This window comes from Mytilus californianus, unplaced genomic scaffold, assembly GCF_021869535.1.
Source record: "Mytilus californianus isolate M0D057914Y unplaced genomic scaffold, xbMytCali1.0.p SCAF_7, whole genome shotgun sequence".
Lineage (NCBI taxonomy): Eukaryota > Metazoa > Mollusca > Bivalvia > Mytilida > Mytilidae > Mytilus > Mytilus californianus.
The window spans coordinates 111,993,510-112,019,461 of NW_026262723.1; the positions used below are offsets into that span (position 1 = coordinate 111,993,510).

A 25,952-nucleotide genomic window follows, 5' to 3' on the forward strand; every position below is an offset into this window, starting at 1 on the left:
ATATTTATTTATCTCTTCTAAGTGTGATTTAAATAATTAAAAAATCGCCATGACATTCAAAGTTATCAAGGAAAATACCTTAATATTATTATGCTGAAGCTGCTATACAAACAGACACAATCACAACCATTTAAAAATTTTAAATCTTTCATCTTACTGGTACTCCAATATATTCATACTTTACTGACCTGTTGTCATCCATCATTGATACTTTTTACAAATCCCATTTATACTGATTAAATGTCTAAATAGTTTATTCCTTATCATTTATTATGGGGCCTGATCGACGTGGGGCCGGATCGACGTGGGCCGGATCGACTTGGGCCGGATCGACTTTGGGCCGGATTGACTTGGGGCAGGATCGGTTTGGGGCCGGAACGACCGGATACCTAATTTTTTTCCTCTTCTAAGTCTACTTGGGTAACTGTCTAAAATTATCAAATGCTTTTCTAGTGTGTGTAACTTTATTTTGATTTGGCATATTGACAAACAATTGGTGTCAAAAATGTTTAGTATGTGCTAGCTGGTAGGTAAATTTTGTGCGGTATTAGTTTTGTGTGCACACATTACATATGCTTTAGCAGCAATGACTTAAGGTAGATCATCGGTATATATATTTCCTCAGATAGAATTTTCTTATACTTTGCCAAAATGAAGATTATAGTATCCTTTTTTCAAAAATATAATAAAACGTATGGGTCACCGTGCTATGTTTTAAGCTACAAGTCGTGCAAAATTTCACAAATTTGCAAAGATTGTTCATGAAAAACACGTTTTTGTGAATAAAAAGAAATCTATGAGATTGAATTTTGAAATAAAATATAAGAAGATAGGTTTTATAATATGCTTTAAGAATATAAAAATAAAAAATGATGTCACCGAACTTGTTTTCTTGCTACAAGTAAAAAATGAAAATTTCACTATCATTCCAGTATATAACTTTTACTATAAGAGTTATCATCCCTTTAATGGCTAATTTGAAAAATTGATTCTAAAAACACAAATATTTGGTATTTGTTTGAACATTTTGGATAATGCAATAAATCGCTTATTTTTCTTTATACAAATGAACATTCTTACACATAAACTGCAAATCTGTCTCAAAATTTGCAGATTTAGGCAAAGAACTAGACAGATTCTGTATTGCTATTGTACAATCCAAGATGGTGGTATACAATGAATCTACATTGTACCTTAAAGGGAGAGTTTTTTCATGCAGTGTTTGTTTGCCTGAGTTAGTTACATTGTAGGAATCAGGTGGTTCCGACCCCAAAACCAATAGACATATATATACTTTTGGTATTTAGCTGAATTTTATCTCCGAATGACTCTAGATCTGTTTATAAATAACATTCTGACGTCAAGCAACAATCACTTTTTACATGTATGACTTCAAAATTTTCAAAATATTAATTATTTTAAGTAATGGCTGAAAATTTGCAAACAAGTGTAAATAACTCTATCTTACCCAATGTCCATTCCGGTTCCAACAGAGATGTGATTCTTCCTGTGGGAGTCAAAATCTCCCGATTTTTAAGCCCTCTTCTGTCCTTCCTGTTAATAATTCAAATCTTCCTTTTTTTTCAAAATTTCAACTCCAAAAAATTTGTCAGTTTCTTTTTGGGTAAAGATTGCATGAAATGTAATCAAAACCATATGGTACTGACTTGATATCTAAATCTTCAAAGGTTTATCACTACTTTTGAGATACACAAATAATGTTTAACAAATTACCCCCCTTTTTTTATTATCAAGAGTTGGTGTGAGCTAATTTACACCAGGAAACAGCCCTACTTCTATATAAAAACATTGTACATGTATAAAAGAAATAAGAGGATACAGGCACACACATTTCCATTCAGTATAAACCAATCAGCTCCAGAATAGAAAGATTCTATTCAAAATTGTATTTAAATAAGGGGGGGGGGGCGGTAATTTGTAAATCATTACAATATGGACAGGGTCTACTGGGTCTACTGGGGCAAAACGACTTTGGTTAATGACATAGAACTGGTCTTTATTATATGAGGCAGTTGCTAACTGATGAGCTCTTGAACACTAGTTTTTGTCATGTGGACTTTGCATGTTAGTTTTGCTAACCATCATACTTTTTGGTAATCAGATATACAAATTTGCAGGAAATCACATGCTCCTCAGATACACATTTGTGGGAAATTAGAAATGCTCCTTTTTATTGCTTCACAAAGATTGCCCCTAAAAGAACAAAAACCAGAATAACTTATGTCGCCGCCATCTTCTTGAAGGTTTTATAGGCCATAGTGTATAGACTCAAATCATTTATGCTTCCTGTAATAACGAAATACTTCTCCATTAATGATGCTGGTGCTACCTGAATCTTTAAGTTGTTTATGGTTTTTGGTTTTTAACAAGTGGATTTTGCATGTTTGTTTTTATTTTCTAACATTAAAGAAGAGGCAAAAGATACATGTACAAAGGGACATACAAACTCAGAAGTCTAAAATTAAATGAACTGACAATGCCATGGCAAAAAATGACTGAAAAGACAGACAATAGTATGCAAAACACAACATAGAAAACTAAAGACTGAGCAACATGAATCCCACCAAAAACCGGGGGTGACCGCAGGTGCTCTCAAAGGGTAAGTAGATCCTGTTCCACATGTACATGATGTGTCATACTTTTTTTCGTACTTAGAAATACAATGTTTGCTTTTTAATTGTCATCATACTTTTCTGCATTTAGATATTCAATGTCTTAAAAGGGTAAACTTTCCCCATTGGCGACTCCTCGTTAACCAGGGAATGGATTTCAATCAAACTTTTAAGGATTCTTCATGACATTATACCATTGTGTACTTTTGATCAGATTGATTTCTGGGGTTTCCGTTGCAAAAACATGAACTTTACCCTTTTATTTTGCATCTGCAATTCCTCCTAAACCAGAGAATGGAATTAAATAAAACTTTCATGACCAAATGCCATTGTGTACCTCCTATTTTACTTTTTGATCGGAATGATTTCTTGGGTTTCCCACACAAAAACATGGACTTTGCCCTTTCATATTATGATTATAACGTCCCCATCTGCAACTCTTCTTAAACCAGCGAATGGATTTCAATTAAACTTTTGCAGATTCCTCATAACATAATGCTTTTGTTCACCTTCTTTTTTACTTTTTGATCAGAAAATGTTCAGAATGATTTCTGGGGTTTCCAAAACCAAAAAATTGAATTTGCCATTTCATATTATCAAAATGATTATTCTTGATAGAGTCAACTTATATTATTTTTTATTTTTCCTTAGTATAATTTTAATGGTTTCACATAACAAAACATATGCTTAATCTTCTTGTTGGTATCAATTTGCTAGCTCTGCTTACAGTTCTTCTAGGTTATAAGTTGTAATTTGCTATGAACAACAAAGTAGCTCCCTGTCACTGACTTACTGTGAGTACTCTTAGGTTGATACTTTGTGTCTTTTGTCTTTAATAGTATTTTTTTGGTGCTTCATGCCAATCTGATGAGTCAAGCACTTTCAACTGATTTTTAGAGTTAATTGTAAGTTGTGTTATTTCACCACTGCAGGATTTCCCAGGTTAGAGGAGTGTTGAACGCTCTTAAACGTGTTTAAACCAACCACATCCAACCACATTTGTATGTAGTATTCCAATCCTGTTATTTGGTTGTTGTCAGTTGTCATATTTGATTTTGTTTTATTGTTTAATCATTACAGGCATTTGTTTTCATCATCGAATTGTTTTTAAATTTTGCCATATTGGGGCTTTTATAACTTGCTCATTGTTCACAGTGACCTACAAATGTATAGCTGCTTACATATATCGAACATACTCTGGGCAAACAGGAACAGGGGAGAAAGAGGTTGTGGGCCAACTAACCCAGATTCATTTCATCAGTTCTGTTTTTCAGTTCATTCAACATTAAGAAGAAGCAATGCAGAGACTTATCAAATGGACAGAATTGCCGAATTTAACTGTCATGACCATACATGTAGTACCAATAGACATAAGAAAAATGAATATTATTCCATGCATTATCATGATTATTAATTTAGAAAAAACTAAAGGGTGTTTAACACATATAATTATTTATTATTCCATATTTCCTGGTCAGTGTGTCCTTTATTTGTGTAACTAATATGAAAAAAGGAGATGTGGTATGATTGCCAATGAGACAAAATCATGAGATGATGTGAAAGGGAAATCTGATCTTTGCTCAGATGGGGAATCATTTTAAATTTAAACTGCTCAAATACAAACAAACAATTGCCATGATTGTTACTTTTTTAAAAAGCATTTATTATCAAATAAATAGATAATTTACAATGTACTAATCTAAAATGACTTATTAAAAAAAAGTTTTCAAGGAACTTATTGTGATAACATGTTGAGATAGTTTTGTTGTCTCAGATTATAAATGTGGACGATTGGTACATTTGTAGATGCCTACAGATATTTTATCCAGCTTGATTAAAATTTTTTTTTTTATCTAATTGAAGAAAATGGCAGACAATACAGAAAAGAAGAGTAATTGGAAAGAACTGGCTGCTCAGAAAGAAAGAGAATGGAAAGAAGTAACTGAGCTCAGGTAGCTTAAGCAAAGTTTCTTTCTTTTCAGTTCACTTGTCTGAAAAGGCCATATGAGCTATTTAATCTCATGCTCACATCTTTATGTAAACTTTCTATGTAATTGCTTACCTGTACTTTGGTTTTTGGATATAATGCAAATATTGTATTCGTAGTGCTCAGTTTTTTTTTCTGGTTTTCCACTGATTCAGATTAAAAGTAGATTTTTAAACAAGCTTATTATGGTTAATTTACTGTCCAAGCTAAGAACCATGTTAAACTGTTGTCTGTACTTATATCTTAATGTTTTTTGTCTTAATAAGGTATTATGTTTTCTGGACTCTGCATTTGTCAGTCCATCTGTCCCATATCAGGTTTGGTTTAAGGTAATTTGTGGCAACATCAACTTATTATAAAACTTAGTACACATGCTTAAGGATGTTTGCTACTCTGTTTCAAAATAACAAGCTTTTTAAAAGACTGTTATGAATTGATAGTATATTTATAACAGAACTTGAAAAGAAGAAAAGAATGATAGGTCCGTGTGCTTGATTTTGAGATATAAGCCATTGAAAATTTGGCGGGAAATGATTCTCTCTAGACTATTCATAAAATTGACATTGGCAGCATTTTCTTTCAAAAACTATGAAAAAATAACAAGGTTTTTATAAGATTTTCAAATATGACTTTTAAAACTATATGTAATAAAATTATGAAAAGAAAAGTAGGGCATAATGGGCTAAATTTTTAATGGGTACTAGATGGATAAAACCAGAGGATTCCGAATATCTGACAAAAATTCAAAAACAAGAGGAGCGAACATCCTTAAGTTTAATATATTTGCAAAAACTGAAAATGAAAATGTGATAGTGCGAGTCCTTTTATACTTGACAACTCTTCAATTATTGAAAATGTCATTGGTGATAACTGACATTAAACCCTAATTAAATTATCACAAGAGCATTATTACACAGTTATTAATAAGTATGAAATACAGCTATAGAGATTTCCTAGTATCCACTAATATATTCATAATATTGGACACCAATCAATTATTTAAAGATTCTCCTTTAAGTTTCTAAAGATATTTTATTATATAATTGTCATGTGAAATAAAAGTATTTCATCAAACTTTAATAAGTTGGTCAAACTAACACAGAAATTAAAGTAAAATTTATAAACTGTGAACAACGACCCTTGTTGGTATTAATCAACACAAGTATTTGTGTGTGGGCTGAATTATAAATATGATGATGCATCTGAAAATTTTCATGTATATAAGTAGGAAAGTGAAAAATACAATGTATATATAGCAATGCAATATTCAGGTGAGGATGAAAAATAATTGAAAAATGAGTTATACTGTCTGATAAATGTTTTTATTTTAATTACAACAATAAAATTGAGAATGGAAATGGGGAATATGTCAAAGAGACAACAACCCGACCAGAGAGCAGATGTTCTATTTTATTAGTTACATTGTATAAGAAAAAAAATACTTTGACTGGTTATCGAATTCAGAGTTTATACCCTTGTCATATAAACCACCTCTTCAAATCAACCCATATATGGATCACAGGTTACACTTGATATTGAAGCTCATACTTAGACCACACTTAAAACAGTGAAACAGAGAAAAATGTCTAGCTGGCTCAGTATTTTAGTCTTTCTCATACATAAACAGCTTCATTTGTTATCTACATGTGTATAATGTATGGCCACTTGATGTTTACTTATATCATTTATATGTAAAAAGACTGGATTATTTTTATATTGAAATTATTAAAACTTATAGAATATATAAGAATGACAACCTATAAGGATAGTACCAACAAAATTAAGTTTTACACTGACATGCATGTATATGGTATGCTTGTTTTAGGTATTGAACACGTTCATTGATTATTTTTTTCCCCTATTGTTTTAAGTGATTTAACAGTATTTTCAGTCATCTTTTGTTTGTTGTATTCATATACAATTTGTCCAGATGTAGGTGATTTAAAGCTTTTGGTATGATTTGGGAGGATGCCTGTTGTTGAAGGTGACCTTCAGATTTCTATATTAGTAAACTTGTTGAAAGGTTGTTGTCTCATTGAGATACATAATATCTCATTTATTAATCTCTATCTTATAGACTTTATTTGTATATTTTTATTTGAAGAATGGAAACCTTAGAAGCAGCTTATGTTGAAAAAGACAAACAGTTAAATGAAGAAAAATCCAAAATTCAGAAGTTGAAGGAAGATTTTAAGTATAATTTAAAACTTTTAGAAGAGAGAGATCAAGAGTTAGACAGATATGATAAAATATTTGTAGGTAAGTTAACCTTGTTTTTGTAATATTTTAACAAACCACCAAAATTGAGGTTGTGATTGGTCTGCCTTCACTAATTTCTTCCAATACTATTCAATTTGCTTGAAGAATAATTCTAGCATACTCCGATATACAATTACTGTGCGTTAATCTTGACTATAGTTGTGATAAGCTGAAATAATTGGTCAGATTCATTTATGTTTTCCCCATGTTTCCCATAGACATCTTAAAGGGGCATTAGCTGTCAAATTTATTTCCTCTGATTTGACTCAAATTCTCATATTAGATTTATAACATACTAAAACTATATCCAAATTACAATAACTATGAAATAAACAATTAACAATGCAGGTTTTAAGTAATTTGTGAATACTTTGCAGGCAACTTCTTTTTTACCTGTTTTTAAAGGCAGTGCTTTAATGCCTTTCTAGTTGCCGGGTTAATCCTTCCTTCCGCGATATCCAACTTATCTACGTGGGGGGTCATTAGGCTCCAAGTAGATCCGGAAATGTTGAATTCTCTCCTCTTCTTATTGTGATATAAAATGTTTTTTGTTTCATTTCATTTACATTGGGAAATAGAGAAACGATCATTGTGTTTTGTTAGTTTTAAAAACTTTTGATATATTTGTATTTTGCATTATAAGCAGTCAACCGATTGACAAACTAGAATTATTTGAATTCCGTGTGGAAAGAGCTCGGGTTAATTTCGAGTGTTATCTGCAATCTAGATGTTTATAAATCTTTTCAGTCGTTGATATAATAATTAAGAGTCGACTGAACATTAATTATATTATACAATTTAAAGCGCATTTCTGTTTATGCACGTGAACCCGTCTAACGTTATTGTTATTTCGCAGTTATATAAAGTAGCAAATTATCGTTCCTGAATAGGTGGCGCCGTGGTAGCCGATCCTGTTCCTCAACTTCCGGTTTCTGCACTGTGCAACTATTTCAGTTACATTTTAAATTAACGATGCCAAGTACTTGTTGTTGTGTACCTGGATGTCATTTAAGAGAAGGACATGCATTTCCAAATGACTTAAAAAGAAGGAAAAGTTGGATCAACGCTATGGCCCAAACGCAGATTGGACGAGAACACGATTTCATCGTGGAGTCCATCTCAATCAGCTGTTGTTTGCAAGGCACATTTTACTGAAAAAGACTACCTGCAGGAAACTATTCATGGTAAAACTCTATTTTCTTTTTGAAATATATAGTTATATATGTAATCGCCATGCGAATAAACCAAAGCCTGTTTACAACCGCAATTATCGTTTTAGAATAAAAGGGGGTGGTTAATTCAAGACGTCATAATTTTTTGTATTACGATTCAATGTGATCTGTTTGAGATTTTTTCGTGATTGCTACAGTTATAATGATTTCTTACAAGAGGTATATCATACTGAGAATTATTTTAGCACTAATTATGCTAATGTAGTAATGACAGGAATGCATAAGCTATGCCTCATAGACTTTCTTGAAAAATATCAATGACAATAATAATATTAATGTTAACAGGAACAAAACAATGACATGCTCTCATCAATATTATAGTTATTTAGGTACAAACAATGTACGTTTGTTGCATAAGTCTCTCATTGTTTGTCCTTTGGATTTACATAACATACATTGAATCAGGCAAACATAGTTTTATCCAGATTGTAATGAATAAATCTAGTTAATATTTCGCCAGGTAATACAAAGTCATGAAAGTATACATTGCTAATGGAAGTTCATTTAATTATCAAAAAACTAATGTTTTATAACCTTTTTCAGGGCGCAAACCCACCATACAGAGACCTAAGTCTACTGCCATTCCCAGCCTATTTTCCTGGACCAAGCAAGAGACTGAATCGTCCGCAAAAAGAAAAATCAGGGCAGTTTCCTGTGAAAACAAAAGAACTAAACTTGATGAATATTGTAGTAGAAATCTAGAGGAAAGTTTTGATTGTAAAGTTGGTTTTCCTGAAGAAGTCATTCATACTGCAGAAAGGATTTATGACTGTCCACCACCAACTGCTGAGCTAATGTTGAGCTTCAAAGATGGAATTACGCAAACACCATCAATGTCTATGTTTTCAGCAGAGAATTTTGAAATGAAGACACGTGACACAGCCATGCATTTTTATACCAGTTTAGAGTTGTATACTAAATTTTTATTTGTTTTGACCACACTTGGTCCAACAGCACATTGTTTGAGATACATATATTTTCAAATTGATAGGGTGTCAGTTGAAAATCAGTTTTTTTATGACTTTGATGAAATTGAGGCATTATACAACCAACTTTGAACTTTCTAGATTCTAGATTGAATCTAGTGTTAAGAATATTGTGTATATACATGGATTGTTTTTATGCCTAAACAGTGGTGTGAGGCTAACACTTGGCCATCTAGTGGTTTAGTCAGGCATTTTTCGCCATCCAACTTCAAAATAAAGTTTCCTACGACTTGGATTATTATTGACAGCACAGAATATCCCATGATAAAACTAAAGCTCCTAGAGCTCAGGCAACCTTTTCATCATATAAAAACAGAAACACTGAAAATACTTGTATGTTCGACGCCTGGTGGTTTAGTCAACTATGTCTCTACTGCATATGTTGGTTCTACCAGTGACTATGAAATAGTTGAAAGATGTAGAATACAAAATGTAGTTCAGTTATGTGATCCAGGTGACAGTGTGATGGCAGACAAAGGTTTAAATGTGCAAGATTTGTTTGCTAACTTTTTTCAAAAAAAGAAACAGAATTAGTTCCAAAACTCTTATACGGGATAGAAAAGTCTCCAATTAACATGTGCACATAGAGCGAATTATTGGACTTGGCAAAACATACAAAATTCTAACAAATCCTATGAATGGAACTGAAACAAAACTTTCATCTGAAATAACATTTAGTTGTTTTATGTTGTGTAATTTAAAAACTTGTATTGTGCCAAAGGATGCAGAAATAAAAGTGACGCAATGAATTTTGTTCTGATATATATATATTTATAATTACATGCACATGTAAATTGTAATGCATATAAAAATAAGGAGATGTGGTATGATATTCAGTGAGTTTATTGAACTAAAGTGCATAAGAAATGGGTTTAAGCAGTTACAGGTGTTACTGTCACCGTACAATCTCCAACAATGAGAAAAACTTGTACCGTGTAAAAAATTTCAGAGATCTTACCACTAAGTTTTGTTGTCTCACCTTGACTTTGGTGAATTGTTTATATCTGTTGATGTAAATATAAAAAAGAAGATGTGGTATGATTGCCAATGAGATAACTCTCACAAGAGACCAAATGACACAGAAATTAACAGCTATAGGTCACAGTATGGCCTTCAACAATGAGCAAAGCCCATACCGCATAGTCAGCTATAAAAGGCCCGAAATGACAATGTAAAACAATTCAAACAAGAAAACTAACGGCCTAATTAATGTACAAAAAATGAACGAATATAACAAATATGCAACACATAAACAAACGACAACCACTGAATTACAGGCTCCTGACTTGGGACAGGCACATACATGTACATACAGAATGTGTCGGGGTTAAACATGTTAGCGGGAGCCCAACCTTCCCCCTAACCTGGGACAGTGGTGTAACAGTACAATATAAGAACGAACTATAAAAATCACTTGAAAGAGGCTTAACTCATCAGATGGATAAATACAAATACAAGTGGATGTGGTCGGGTAGTTGTACATCCAAACAAGAAAAAGACAGAAAGTACAGATCTGAGAGTACTTGCAGTTACTGACAGCTAGTTCAAAGCCACTAACAACTGATATAAAAATCTTGCATCTAAGACTAAATTATCAATCCGTAAGCTCCCTTGAGAATTTTATAAATTTTAGATTTTACATTTCTGAGTTATGGTGTTTTATTGGGATTTTCCAGTTTTTGTCGAGCCTGCGACTTTTGTCGCAGAAAGCTCGACATAGGGATAGTGATGTTGCGGCGGCAGCGTTAGCTTACTTCTTAAAAGCTTTATATTTTAGAAGGTGGAAGACCTGGATGCTTCATACTTTGTATATGGATGCCTCATGTTACGAAGTTTCCGTCAGCCACATGTCCAATGTCCTTGACCTCATTTTCATAGTTCAGTGACTACTTGAAAAAAAAGTAAACATTTTTTGTAATGTTAAATTCTCTCTTATTATAAGTAGTAGGATAACTATGTTTGGTATGTGCGACCTTGCAAGGTCCTCATGCCTGTCAGACAGTTTTCACTTGACCTCGACCTCATTTCATGGATCAGTGAACAAGGTTAAGTTTTGGTGGTCAAGTCCATATCTCAGATACTATAAGCAATAGGTCAAGTATATTCGGTGTATGGAAGGACTGTGAAGTGTACATGTCCAACTGGCAGGTGTCATCTGACCTTGACCTCATTTTCATGGTTCAGTAGTTATAGTTAAGTTTTTGTGTTTTGGTCTGTTTTTCTTATACTGTATGCAAAAGGTCTACTATATTTGGTGTATGGAATGATAGTAAGATGTACATGTCTAGCTGGCAGGTGTCATTTGACCGTGACCTCATTTTCATGGTACAGTGGTCAAAGTTAAGATTTTGAGTTTTGGTCTTTTTTTCTAATACTATATGCAATAGGTCAACTATATTTGGTGTATGGAAATATTTTATGATCTTTATGTCAGTCGCGCAGGTTTTATTTGACCTTGACCTCATTTTCACAGTTCATTGCTCTGTTAAGTTTTTATACGCCCGTTTACGGGACGTATTATGGTATACCGTTGTCCGTCTGTCAGTCCGTCGTCAACATGTCGGACATTAACTCAAAAATGCTTTTACCAATTTGCATAAAACTTTGGTGAATTGTTTATATCTATTGACGTGAGCTCCCTTTCATTTTTTATAAAATTTAGATTTTACGTTTCCGAGTTATGGGGTTTTATTCATTAAAAAAAGGGGGATTTTCCAGTTTTCTGACAATAAGTCAAGAATGCTTTCACCAACTTGCAAGAAATTGTGGTGAATTGTTTATATCTATTGACATGAGCTCCCTTTCGATTTTTATAAATTTTAGATTTTACGTTTCCGAGTTACAGGGTTTTATTCATAAAAAAAGGGGGGATTTTCCAGTTTTCGGACAAAAACTCTAAAATGCTTACAGCAATTCTTATGAAACTTTGGTGAATTGTTTGTATGTATTGATGTAAGCTCCCTTTAGAATTTTATAAATTTTACATTTTACATTTCTGAGTTATGGGGTTTTATTCATTAAAAAAAGGGGTGATTTTCCAGTTTTCGAACAATAACTCAAATATGCTGTCACCAATTCTCATGAAACTTTGGTGAATTGTTTATATCTATTGTTGTAAGCTCCCTTTTTATTTTCATAAATTTCTAATATGACATTGAGAATTAATTGAACTTTATTTGTTTATAGTCTGACAACAGGTTTACTAAGTATTGCACAACAGCAAGAAATCTTTAATTGCATATTCAATTCATATAACCAATTTCAAGATTGTTGACTACATTTATTCAGAAACCTATAATATGTCAAATATTTAATTACAATCCAAATTCAGACCTGAATCAAGCTTGAATATTGTGTCCATTTTTGCCCCAACTGTTCAGGGTTGGACCTCTGCGGGCGTATCTAGTTGTGTTTTGGTCTGTTTTTCTTAAACTATAAGCAATAGGTCAACTATAGTTGTTGTATGGAAGAATTGTTAGCCGTACATGCCTGCCTGGCATGGTTCATCTGACCTTGACCTCATTTTCATGGTTCATTGGTCAATGTTTAGTTTTCTTGGTTAATGTTAAGTTTATGTGACAGTTGTAATAAAGCTTTATATTAAGGACTATCAACATAATATCAGTGATTAGTAAAGAAGGCGAGACATTTCAGCGTGTGCACTGTTGTTGGACAACAACTCAAAAATGCTTTAAGCAGTTGGCATGAAACTTGGGTGAATTATTTATAGCTATTGATGTAATCTCCCTATAGATTTTCATAAATTTCAAATATGACATTGAGAAGAAATTGAACTTTATTCTTTATAGTCTGGCAACAGATTTATTAAGTATTGCCCAACAGCACAGTTTATTGCACAACAGCAAGAAATCTTTAATTGAATATAAATTCAATTCATATAACCGATTTCAAGTTCTTTGACTACATTTATTCAGAAACTATAATATGTAAAATATTTAATTACAATCCAAATACAGACCTGTATCAAGCTTGAATATTGTGTCCATTTTTGCCCCAACTGTTCAGGGTTGGACCTCTGCGGTGTATCCAGCTGCGCTCAGCGAATCAGTTTATTTCTTAATTAAGAACTCCTTTTTTCATTCATAAATTACTTTAAACTTAGAAATATAATTTTGCTTGGAGTTATAGTTTCTAAAAAAGTATTGTCATTGAAAGAATTGACATGTTGCAATGTACATTTATTCTACATAGTTCTATGGTACCAAATCAAAAGTTTATATAAAAGAAAGAAGTCAAAGGTTTCCCATCACAGTTTAGTTACATACATTTTTTTTGTACCTGAGGTCGTTGAATATAGATCATTATATAAATAAGGAGATGTGTTATGATTGCCAATGAAACAACTATCATCCATACTTACTAGTAACAAACCACATTTGCAGAGTTGAATGAAATACAGTTGATAACATTTACTTATTTCTAAAAAGAAAATGCCTAACTATTTTAAACAGTATTTGAATATCAATTATATGGTCATTTTTATAAACTTCCTGTTACAAAACTTTGAATTTTTCGAAAAACTAAGGATTTTCTTATCCAAGGAATAGATTACCTTAGCCGTATTTGGCACAATTTTTTGGAATTTTGGGTCCTCAATGCTCTTCAACTTTGTACTTGTTTGGCTTTATAACTATTTTGATCTGAGCGTCACTGATGAGTCTTATGTAGACGAAACGCGAGTCTGGCGTATTAAATTATAATCCTGGTACCTTTGATAACTAATTTGACTATAAACATAGATAAAAAAGGTACAAACTGGATATAATGCACAAGTTCATAAACAAGTGAGAACAAACGCCTTCATATAGTGCTCAGAATATGACATTCATAAAACTTGTTCAATATCATTAGAGAACTCTAAATCTTAAATACTGAAAGCCACCTCTGATAAGTACACTGTACTATGCAAGATAATGATATAACTGGACTAAAAATACACACAACCTGTAATTAACTGCCTTTACAGCGCTTTCGCGCTTTGATTACTTTTATTTATAGATTTAAAAACTGAACTAAGCATGAAGAATGGTGAAACAAGTGAACTAAAGATACAGATAGATGACTTGAAATCAGTGATAGGAAGAGATAATCAAGCCAAGGATGAACTACAGAGACATTATCAACAAAGACTTAAGGAAAAACAGGCAGAAGTAGACTCATTTAAATGGTATTGCACTTAAGCTTATAAAGCTATTTTATGAATAAAAAAATATGTGGGGTTTTCTTCAAATGAGTTCCTGACCTAAAATTTTCCTATATATTTGATACAAAACCGAAATTTTGAACTCCTGACTCCTTTCTTGTTGACTTCTTTCTTATAGACTTCTTTCTGTTGACTCCTTTCTTGTTGACACCTTTCTTGTTGACTTCTTTCAGTTGACTCCTTTCTTGTTGACTTCTTTCTGTTGACTCCTTTCTGTTGACTCCTTTCTTGTAGACTTCTTTCTTGTTGACACCTATCTTGTTGACTCCTTTCTTGTTGACTCCTTTCTTGTTGACACCTTTCTTGTTGACTTCTTTCTGTTGACTCCTTTCTTGTTGACTACTTTCTGTTGACTCCTTTCTGTTGACTCCTTTCTTGTAGACTTCTTTCTTGTTGACACCTTTCTTGTTGACTTCTTTCTTGTTGACACCTTTCTTGTTGACTTCTTTCTGTTGACTCGTTTCTTGTTGGCTTCTTTCTGTTGACTCCTTTCTTGTTGACTTCTATCTTGTTGACTCCTTTCTTGTTGACTCCTTTCTTGTTGACTTCTATCTTGTTGACTCCTTTCTGTTGACTCCTTTCTTGTTGACTTCTTTCTTGTTGACTTCTTTCTGTTTACACCTTTCTTGTTGACTCCAATCTTGTTGACTCCTCCTTTCTTGTTTACTCCTTTTATTGTTGACTCCTCTCTTGTTGACTCCTTTCTTGTTGACTTCTTTCTTGTTGACACCTTTCTTGTTGACTCCTTTCTTGTTAACTCCTTTCTGTTGACTCCTTTCTTGTTGACTTCTTTCTTGTTTACTCCTTTCTTGTTGACTTCTTTCTGTTGACTTCTTTCTTGTTGACACCTTTCTTGTTGACTTCTTTCTGTTGACTCCTTTCTTGTTGGCTTCTTTCTGTTGACTCCTTTCTTGTTGACTTCTATCTTGTTGACTCCTTTCTTGTTGACTCCTTTCTTGTTGACTTCTATCTTGTTGACTCCTTTCTGTTGACTCCTTTCTTGTTGACTTCTTTCTTGTTGACTTCTTTCTGTTTACACCTTTCTTGTTGACTCCTCCTTTCTTGTTGACTCCAATCTTGTTGACTCCTCCTTTCTTGTTTACTCCTTTTATTGTTGACTCCTCTCTTGTTGACTCCTTTCTTGTTGACTTCTTTCTTGTTGACACCTTTCTTGTTGACTCCTTTCTTGTTAACTCCTTTCTGTTGACTCCTTTCTTGTTGACTTCTTTCTTGTTTACTCCTTTCTTGTTGACTTCTTTCTGTTGACTCCTTTCTTGTTGACTCCTATCTTGTTGACTCCTTTCTTGTTGACACCCCTTCACTTGTTGACTCCTTTCTTGTTGACTTCTTTCTTGTTGACTACTATCTTGTTGACTCCTTTCTTGTTGACTCCTTTCTTGTTGACTTATTTCTTGTTGACTCCTTTTTGTTGACTCCTTTTATTGTTGACTCCTTTCTATTTGACTTCTTTCTGTTGCCTCCTTTCTGTTGCCTCCTCTCTGTTGACTCCTTTTATTGTTGACTCCTTTCTTTTTGACTTCTTTCTTGTTGACTTCTTTCTGTTGACTCCTTTCTTGTTGACTCCTATCTTGTTGACTCCTTTCTTGTTGTTTCCTCTCTTGTTGACTCCTTTCTTGTTGACACCTTTCTTGTTGACTTCTTTCTTGTTGACTCCTTTCTGTTGACTCCTTTCTTGTTGACTTCTTTCTGTTGACTCCTTTCTTGTTGACTTCTTTCTTGTTGACTTCTTTCTGTTGACACCTTTCTTATTGACTCCTTTCTTGTTGACTCCTCCTTTCTTGTTGACTCCTTTCTTGTTGACTCCTTTCTTGTTGACTTCTTTCTTGTTGACTCCTTTCTTGTTGACTTCTTTCTGTTGACTCCTTTCTGTTGACTCCTTTTATTGTTGACTCCTTTCTTGTTGACTTCTTTCTGTTGCCTCCTTTCTGTTGACTCCTTTTATTGTTGACTCCTTTCTTTTTGACTTCTTTCTTGTTGACTTCTTTCTGTTGACTCCTTTCTTGTTGACTCCTATCTTGTTGACTCCTTTCTTGTTGACTCCTCTCTTGTTGACTCCTTTCTTGTTGACACCTTTCTTGTTGACTTCTTTCTTGTTGACTCCTTTCTGTTGACTCCTTTCTTGTTGACTTTTTTCTGTTGACTCCTTTCTTGTTGACTTCTTTCTTGTTGACTTCTTTCTGTTGACACCTTTCTTGTTGACTCCTCCTTTCTTGTTGACTCCTCCTTTCTTGTTGACTCCTCCTTTCTTGTTGACTCCTTTCTTGTTTACTCCTTTCATATTGACACCTTTCTTGTTGACTCCTTTCTTGTTGACTCCTTTCTTGTTGACTCCTCTCTTGTTGACTCCTTTCTTGTTGACACCTTTCTTGTTGACTTCTTTCTTGTTGCCTCCTTTCTTGTTGCCTCCTTTCTGTTGACTCCTTTCTGTTGACTCCTTTCTTGTTGACTTCTTTCTGTTGACTCCTTTCTTGTTGACTTCTTTCTTGTTGACTTCTTTCTGTTGACATCTTTCTTGTTGACTCCTTTCTTGTTGACTCCTCCTTTCTTGTTGACTCTTTCTTGTTTACTCCTTTCATATTGACACCTTTCTTGTTGACTCCTTTTATTGTTGACTCCTTTCTTGTTGACTTCTTTCTTGTTGACTTCTTTCTGTTGACACCTTTCTTGTTAACTCCTTTCTTGTTAACTCCTTTTTGTTGACTCCTTTCTTGTTGACTTCTTTCTTGTTGACTCCTTTCTTGTTGACTTCTTTCTTGTAGACTTCTTTCTTGTTGACTCCTTTCTTGTTGACTTCTTTCTGTTGACTCCTTTCTTGTTGACTCCTCCTTTCTTGTTGACTCCTTTCTTGTTGACTTCTTTTTTGTTGACTTCTTTCTTGTTAACGTCTTTCTTGTTGACTCCTCCTTTCTTGTTGACTCTTGACTCCTCCTTTCTTGTTGACTCCTCTCTTGTTGACACCTTTCTTGTTGACTCCTTTTTTGACTCCTTTCTTGTTGACTCCTCCTTTCTTGTTGACTTCTTTTTTGTTGACTCCTCCTTTCTTGTTCTTATTGACTCATTTCTGTTGCCAAATTTATTTGTTCTCCTTTCTTTTTGACACATTTCTTGTTGACTCCTTTCTTGTTGACACCTTTCTTCTTGACTCCTCCTTGTTGACACCTTTCTTGTTGACTCCTTTCTTGTTGACTTCTCTCTTGTTAACGTCTTTCTTGTTGACTCCTCCTTTCTTGTTGACTCATCCTTTCTTGCTGACTCCTTTTTTACTTCTTCCTTGTTGACCCCTTTCTTGTTCTTGTTGACTCCTTCTTTCTTGTAGACTCCTTTCTTACTTCTTCCTTGTTGCTTTTTTGTTGACTTCTTTCTTGTTGACTCCTTTCTTGTTGACTCCTCCTTTCTTGTTGACTCCTTTCTTGTTGACTTCTTTTTTGGTGACTCCTCCTTTCTTGTTCTTGTTGACTCCTTTCTGTTGCCAAATTTATTTGTTCTCCTTTCTTGTTGACACATTTCTTGTTGACTCCTCCTTTTTTGTTGACTTCTTTCTTGTTGACTCCTCCTTTCTTGTTGACACCTTTCTTCTTGACTCCTCCTTGTTGACACCTTTCTTGTTGACTTCTTTCTTGTTAACGTCTTTCTTGTTGACTCCTCCTTTCTTGTTGACTCCTTCTTTCTTGTTGACTTCTTCCTTTCTTGCTGACCCCTTTTTTACTTCTTCCTTGTTGACCCCTTTCTTGTTCTTGTTGACTCCTTCTTTCTTGTAGACTCCTTTCTTACTTCTTCCTTGTTGCTTTTTTGTTGACTTCTTTCTTGTTGACTCCTTTTTTGAATCCTTTCTTGTTGATTCCTCCTTTCTTGTTGACTCCTTTCTTGTTGACTCCTCTCTTGTTGACACCTTTCTTGTTGACTCCTTTCTTGTTGACTTCTTTATTGTTGACTCCTCCTTTCTTGTTCTTGTTGACTCCTTTCTGTTGCCAAATTTATTTGTTGACTTCTTTCTTGTTGACTCCTCCTTTCTTGTTGACACCTTTCTTCTTGACTCCTCCTTGTTGATACCTTTCTTGTTGACTCCTTTCTTGTTGACTTCTTTCTTGTTAACGTCTTTCTTGTTGACTCCTCCTTTCTTGTTGACTCCTTCTTTCTTGTTGACTTCTTCCTTTCTTGCTGACTCCTTTTTTACTTCTTCCTTGTTGACCCCTTTCTTGTTCTTGTTGACTCCTTCTTTCTTGTAGACTCCTTTCTTACTTCTTCCTTGTTGCTTTTTTGTTGACTTCTTTCTTGTTGACTCCTTTTTTGAATCCTTTCTTGTTGACTCCTCCTTTCTTGTTGACTTCTTTCTTGTTTACATCTTTCTTGTTGACTCCTTCTTTCTTGTTGACTTCTTTCTTTTTGACTTCTTTCTTGTTGACACCTTTCTTGTTGACACATTTCTTGTTGACTCCTCTTTTCTTGTTGACACCTATCTTGTTGACTCCTATCTTGTTGACTCCTTTCTTGTTGACTCCTCCTTTCTTGTTAACTTCTTTCTTAATGACACCTATCTTGTTGACTCCTTTCTTGTTGACTCCTTTCATGTTGACACCTTTCTTGTTCTCTTTTCTTGTTGACTCCTTTCTTGTTGACTCCTCTCTAGTTGACTTCTTTCTTGTTGACTCCTTTCTTGTTGACTTCCTTCTTGTTGACTACCTTCTTGTTGACTTCTTTCTTGCTGTTCTTGTTGACACCTTTCTTGTTGACTTCTTACTTGTTGACTGCTTTTGAAATGTTTACTATTTTACCCAGAAATGTCTGCATTATTTTCAAATTGTTTTGAAATGAAATTTCAAACTTCATTTTTAAAAGACGGATTAATTAATTTTCCAATGTCACAATTGCCATATCATGGTGTCTTAAAGATTCAACCAAAGAAATGTAAAGACAATTTAGCCAGTCTTAATGATTTTCTTATAATCAAAGAAAACATATATGTTACATATGTACTATATACTTGTATAAAATGTGATATCTTGACATTATTTTCATGTTGCTGAAAGGTGATCTTTTCAGTTATTTTAGGTTATATGTCATTTTATTTGCACTATAAAAGTCGGTTACCAGAAGTTTGTTTTCATGGTTAATTGATCACTACCAAGTTTTCACATAAACATCAAATTTTTATTTGTCTTGTAGATGTCATTTTCGCTATTCGCTAACTTTTCAAAATTTTAGTTGTGAAATATCAATCAGTTTTCTGTCTGGTAGGGGTTTCATTTTGGTAGTTCATTGATTTAAATTATGTTTTCACAATTTTGTTGGTTCATTAATTTACATTACATATTCAAAATTTTTTTGGTTCATTGATTTACATAATATTTTCACAATTAGGCCAGTTCTTGGTCATTTCATGTGTGGGGTTTTGTTATAATATTTTTTTAGGTTAAAAAAACACTATGTAACTGAAGCTTTCAAGAATGAATTGTTTGTTCATTCAGAAACACAATTGTGAAATAAACACAGTCCAAAATAATTTCATTTACTTTACTACAGCAATAAAGATGCTGAGTTACAAGACGAAAGAAAAGAATTTGAGCAGTTCAAAAGAAATCTTCAGCGTAAAATGACAGAAGTTGAAGAAGAGCTTGATACTCAGAGGAGGGAATTAGAAACAAGTAAATTATTGATTTGTTCTGTTTTATAGATCTGGAATGAAATTGTCATCATAATTTATATACTAACAAGAAAATAGAAGGCAGATAACTGACGGTTGTACTAAAGATTTGATGATACCAGTATAATGCAATTTTTTACTGCCCCCTTTGTATTTTCTCTGCCTTTTTTACACTGTAACTACTATCACCAATATTATAATAAAAGAATTAACAAGGCGAAGACACATTGGTTTTCGCACTCTAACTTTAGTTAAAGTGAATGGATCTCCATGAAATTTTACCATAAGGTTCAATACCACGAAAGGAAGGTTGGGATTGATTTTGGGGGTTATGGTACCAACAGTTAAGGAATTAGGGGCCAAAAAGGGGCCAAAAATAAGCATTTTTGTAACTTCCAGACAATAACTTGTGTGTAAGTGTATGGATCTCTCTGACATTGTACCACAAGGTTCCATATCACAAAGGGAAGGCTGTAATTGATCATGGGGGTAATTGCCTCAAAATTTTAGGAATTAGGGGCCAAAAAAGGGGCAAAAAACAAGCATTTTTCTAGTTTCATGACAATAACTTGTGTGTAAGTGTTTGGATATTTCTGAAATTGTACTACAAGGTTCCATATCACAAAGGGAAAGCTGGAATTGAGTTTGGGGGTAATTGCCCTAAACGTTTAGGAATTGGGGGCCAAAAAGGGGCCAAAAATAAGCATTTTTCTAGTTTCCAGACAATAACTTGTGTTCAAGTGTATGGATCTCTCTGAAATTGTACTGCAAGGTACCATACCACAAAGGGAAGGCTGGGATTGAGTTTGGGGGTGATGAATCATAAGGGGGTTCAAAAAATTTGGGGGGGGGATTTTTTTTTTTCTTTTAAAATTTTCCATTTTAAGTTGGTTATTTCTGATTTATATTTAAAAGCAAATAATAATGATATGGTAGGAGATACACACCAAACAGGATGTGTAAATTATTATATAATAAGTATTGTGCAATAGCAAGAAATTTTCAATTCCACAGTATTGCACAATAGCAAGAAATCTTCAATTGCACAGTATTGCGCAATAGCAAGAAATCTTCAATTGCACAGTATTGCGCAATAGCAAGAAATATCCAATAGTACAATATTGCGCAATAGCAAGAAATTGTCAATTGTACAGTATTGCGCAATAGCAAGAAATATTCAATTGCACAGTATTGTGCAAAAGAAGATACTTCGTATAAATTGCTTATTTCTTGATCAATTTCAATGGGGTTTTATTCTTGAATTCTTGGGGTTCTTTAATATGCTGAATCTTACCGTGTATTAAGTTTTTGGATTTTGGGCCCCGTTTTTAAATTGGTCCACATTGAGGTCCAAAGGGTCCAAAATTTAACTTTGTTTGATTTCATCAAAAATTGAATTATTGGGGTTCTTTGATATGCCGAATCTAATCGTGTATTTAGATTCTTAATTTTTGGTTCCGTTTTCAAATTGGTCTACATTAAGGTCCAAAGGGTCCAAAATTAAACTTAGTTTGATTTTAACAAAAATTGAATTTTTAGGGTTCTTTGATATGCTGAATCTAAACATGTATTTAGATTTTTGATTATGGGCCCAGTTTTCAAGTTGGTCCAAATCGGGGTCCAAAATTAAACTTTGTTTGATTTCAACAAAAATTGAATATATGGGGTTCTTTGATATGCGGAATCTAACCATGTATTTAGATTTTTGATTTTTGGGCCCCGTTATCAACTTTGTCCACATTGAGGTCAAAAGGGTCTAAAATAAAACTTTTGTTTGATTTCATCAAAAATTGAATTCTTGGGGTTCTTTGATATGCTGAATCTAACCATGTATTTAGATTTTGGATATTGGACCATAATAGGTGAATGTCCAATTTAAAATTTTTAAGTTCTTAGACCACATTCATTCTGTGTCAGAAACCTATGCTGTGTCAAATATTTAATCACAATCCAAATTCAGACCTGTATCAAGCTTGAATGTTGTGTCCATACTTGCCCCAACTGTTCAGGGTTCGACCTCTGCGGTCGTATCAAGCTGCGCCCTGCGGAGCATTTTATTGCAATTTGATTTTACAAGGCATCATCTCGGGGGCCATTCATTAATATGTCCAAATCCTTGTTAAAAGTTTCTGTGCTCTTGTTGTCAATGGTAAAATATAAATAGCTATTTTCAATAATGTCCACTCTTACTCAAGTTCTATTTTGAACTTATGAAGATCCCAAATAACATATAATATTTTGATTTAAATCTCTCTGAAAATATTGCCATGGATGCTCTTATTCAGTAAGAAAAATTCTAATTTTTGGTTTAGACTGCAAAACTGGTTTTAGAAAAGGTGAACCATCTCTTATACATTTTTCAAGACAAAGTGTAAGTTGTTAAACACCTGTAGCAGAATTCTGAATAAAAAGACATTGGCTTTTTCATTAGGTCTTGAAAGATCTTTTTTTAATAGAAATGGAATATGGACCAAGAACAAAAATATTTCATTTGATCAAGCAAAAGTACCTCTGTACAACTGTTATTTCTTTTCAACCTATCTAAGGATTTAGGGAGAAAAAAGACATCTGGAAATTCCCTCTCAAGTCAATATATAAATATTACCTTCATGAACACTGACAGGGCTTCAAACTTTGAAATACTGAAAAATGCATAAAAGAGTAAAGTGGATTAATATATAAATTTTGGTTAAACAACAGGTTATGAAGATGTACTGAAAAAGAGAGAACATGAGTTCAGAATTAACATTAATGAAATGAACAGTAAAGTTCTGGAATTTGAACTTAAGGTAAGAATTAGTACTATAGTTTATTATTTGTTTAATGATTTTGCAAAAAGAAAAAAAAAAAACTGTTTATGGGCAGGGTTCTCACTAAGGTGAGTCCATGAGTTCAGGACTCATGAAAATCTTTCTGGACTCATTTTCAAAACTGGTGAGTCCAAGGATGCACTTCGATTTTTAAAAGTTGCATCAAGTGAGCACACATATCACCATTCTATTGCAAAATTAAAAAAATAATCCAAATTAGATTTAATTTCCTTGCTCAATTTTGTAAAGGAAAACTGCAATAATAAATCATATAGGAAGACAGTGTCTTTTCCTTACTGAATCACTCACCATGTCAAAAAATGAAGAGTCCCTAGATTGCCTTAAAAAATTCTTAGTGAAAACCCTGTTATGGGTACTGACTGACCAACTGACTCAAAAGCTAGAAGTGACATTTTTAAAACCAAACTTATTTTTAGGCTTGAAACAAGACTATTATGAAAGTTAATGTTTGATTTCTTTGCCAGATTTATTCTATTGATATTACCCCCTGGCTTTGTTCTTCAATTCATGGTTGTGGTGTTACTGTCAGTTTGCAAAGAATTCTTATCACACTGGTGCTAGGGGACGTCTTAAACTTGTAGTGAGGTGAGATTTTATTTTGGCTTTGTGTAGATGGTCTCACTGTAACTATGAGATGAAGAACAGCAATAAATGCGCTGTTCATAAGTTTTTGGAAAATGACGCTATCAGCGGCATGTTTCCGATACCATTGACCAGAACTTACGGAAGTCGATTATGGCATCAGCCTACCGCACTCGGTTTCATATTTACTATTTTACATACTAACTGGAATCTGCTTGTATTACGCTACACTCGAACAAAGTGTTGTAGTCGGACGGGAACCAGTTTACATACTTTTATTTTATTTACCAAAAAGATATCTTGACCTGTCCATATGTTTTTTGTTATTAAATGGTATTTGGATCTATCCCTTTGTTATATTTTTCATATTTATTCGAGCTTTCACTTTTATGCACGTCTTATACTTACAATCGTAAACAATTGGTATGTATACATGATAAATAGATCCGTTTTGTTATGGTGTTGGACTTTTTACCCTCCAATGATCAGCAATCGCTAGACAAAATAGTTCTCCTAAATAATGTCAGCCTTTCATGCCATTTCAACTTTACAATCATTAATAAAAGTGAAAATCGGAATCATTTTTGTCGAGCCTGCGACTTTTTTCGCAGAAAGCTCGACATAGGGATAGTGATCCGGCGGCGGCGGCGGCGGCGTTAGCTAACTTCTTAAAGCTTTATATTTTAGAAGGTGGAAGGTCTGGATGCTTCATACTTTGTATATGGATGCCTCATGTTACGAAGTTTCCGTCAGTCACATGTCCAATGTCCGTGACCTCATTTTCATGGTTCAGTGACTACTTGAAAAAAAGTTAAGATTTTTTGTAATGTTAGATTCTCTCTTATTATAAGTAATAGGATAACTATATTTGGTATGTGCGTACCTTGCAAGGTCCTCATGCCCGTCAGACAGTTTTCACTTGACCTCGACCTCATTTCATGGATCAGTGAACAAGGTTAAGTTTTGGTGGTCAAGTCCATATCTCAGATACTATAAGCAATAGGTCTAGTATATTCGGTGTATGGAAGGACTGTAAGGTGTACATGTCCAACTGGCAGGTGTCATCCGACCTTGACCTCATTTTCATGGTTCAGTGGTTATAGTTAAGTTTTTGTGTTTTGGTCTGTTTTTCTTATACTGTATGCCATAGGTCTACTAAATTTGGTGTATGGAATGATTGTAAGGTGTACATGTCTAGCGGGCAGGTGTCATCTGACCTTGACCTCATTTTCATGGTTCAGTGGTCAAAGTTAAGTTTTTGAGTTTTGGTCTTTTTTTCTAGTACTATATGCAATAGTTCAACTATATTTGGTATGTGCGTACCTTGTAAGGTCCTCATGCCCGTCAGACAGTTTTCACTTGACCTCAACCTCATTTCATGGATCAGTGAACAAGGTTAAGTTTTGGTGGTCAAGTCCATATCTCAGATACTATAAGCAATAGGTCTAGTATATTCGGTGTATGGAAGGACTGTAAGGTGTACATGTCCAACTGGCAGGTGTCATCTGACCTTGACCTCATTTTCATGGTTCAGTGGTTATAGTTAAGTTTTTGTGTTTTGGTTTGTTTTTCTTATACTGTATGCCATAGGTCTACTATATTTGGTGTATGGAATGATTGTAAGGTGTACATGTCTAGCGGGCAGGTGTCATCTGACCTTGACCTCATTTTCATGGTTCAGTGGTCAAAGTTAAGTTTTTTGAGTTTTGGTCCTTTTTTCTAATACTATATGCAATAGTTCAACTATATTTGGTGAATGGAAATATTTTATGATCTATTTGGCAGTCACGCAGGTTTTATTTGACCTTGACCTCATTTTCAAGGTTCATTGCTCAGTGTTAAGTTTTTGTGTTTTGGTCTGTTTTTCTTAAACTATAAGCAATAGGTCAATTATATTTGTTATATGGAAGAATTGGTAGCTGTACATGCCTGCCTAGCATGGTTCATCTGACCTTGACCTCATTTTCATGGTTCATTGGTCAATGTTTAGTTTACTTGGTTAATGTTAAGTTTATGTGACAGTTGTAATAAAGCTTTATATTTAGGACTATCAACATAATATCAATGATTAGTAAAGAAGGCGAGACATTTCAGCGTGTGCACTCTTGTGATATCCATTGGATAGAAACTGGTCTTTATCCAGATTTATGAAGATTATACAAATCGGAAATTAGTAATACGGTTTGAATACCCACGCGGTGCGTATGAATCTTTGTTTACAAAACAGGATTTCGGAACGTCTCTAGTTTTTAGATCGTAAGTCACGATAAACTCAAACTGAAAGTAAACAGTTGTTTATAAGATGCAGGTTTACTCACCATAAACAAGCTGAAACGTTCAGTATGGCATATATTTTAGGTTAAAGACGGTTCCATTCATTTAAAAAGCATTTTGAAAGTAGACGATGGGATTATTTCAGGTTTGGGGAACGAGTAAATTATCACAAAGTTCATTTCTTGACGACCTCATAATTTCATCATGTCGATGGTACAAAATCGATTTTTACTGTTTACTGTCGCTTCTCATGTTTTGTATTTAAACGGTCGTTTATTTTTA

The 25,952-nt window shown here is 33.7% G+C and overlaps 1 protein-coding gene and 1 long non-coding RNA gene across 2 annotated transcripts in view; both read left to right on the top strand.

Annotated features, from left to right (window-relative positions):
- LOC127710205 (coiled-coil domain-containing protein 57-like) overlaps window positions 1–25,952 on the top strand; it is a 62,802-nt gene that overhangs the window by 1,105 nt on the left and 35,745 nt on the right. Inside the window, exons 2-6 of the mRNA XM_052215965.1 lie at window positions 4,497–4,585; window positions 6,725–6,879; window positions 14,117–14,285; window positions 19,863–19,984; window positions 22,684–22,772. Of these exons, the coding sequence (XP_052071925.1) occupies window positions 4,500–4,585; window positions 6,725–6,879; window positions 14,117–14,285; window positions 19,863–19,984; window positions 22,684–22,772 (621 nt within the window). The 5' untranslated portion in view covers window positions 4,497–4,499. The remainder of the gene's footprint in view (window positions 1–4,496; window positions 4,586–6,724; window positions 6,880–14,116; window positions 14,286–19,862; window positions 19,985–22,683; window positions 22,773–25,952) is intronic.
- On the top strand, window positions 7,634–9,846 carry LOC127710206 (uncharacterized). The gene is made up of 2 exons (XR_007986040.1): window positions 7,634–8,063; window positions 8,655–9,846. It is a non-coding gene; the product is annotated as an uncharacterized LOC127710206 (long non-coding RNA).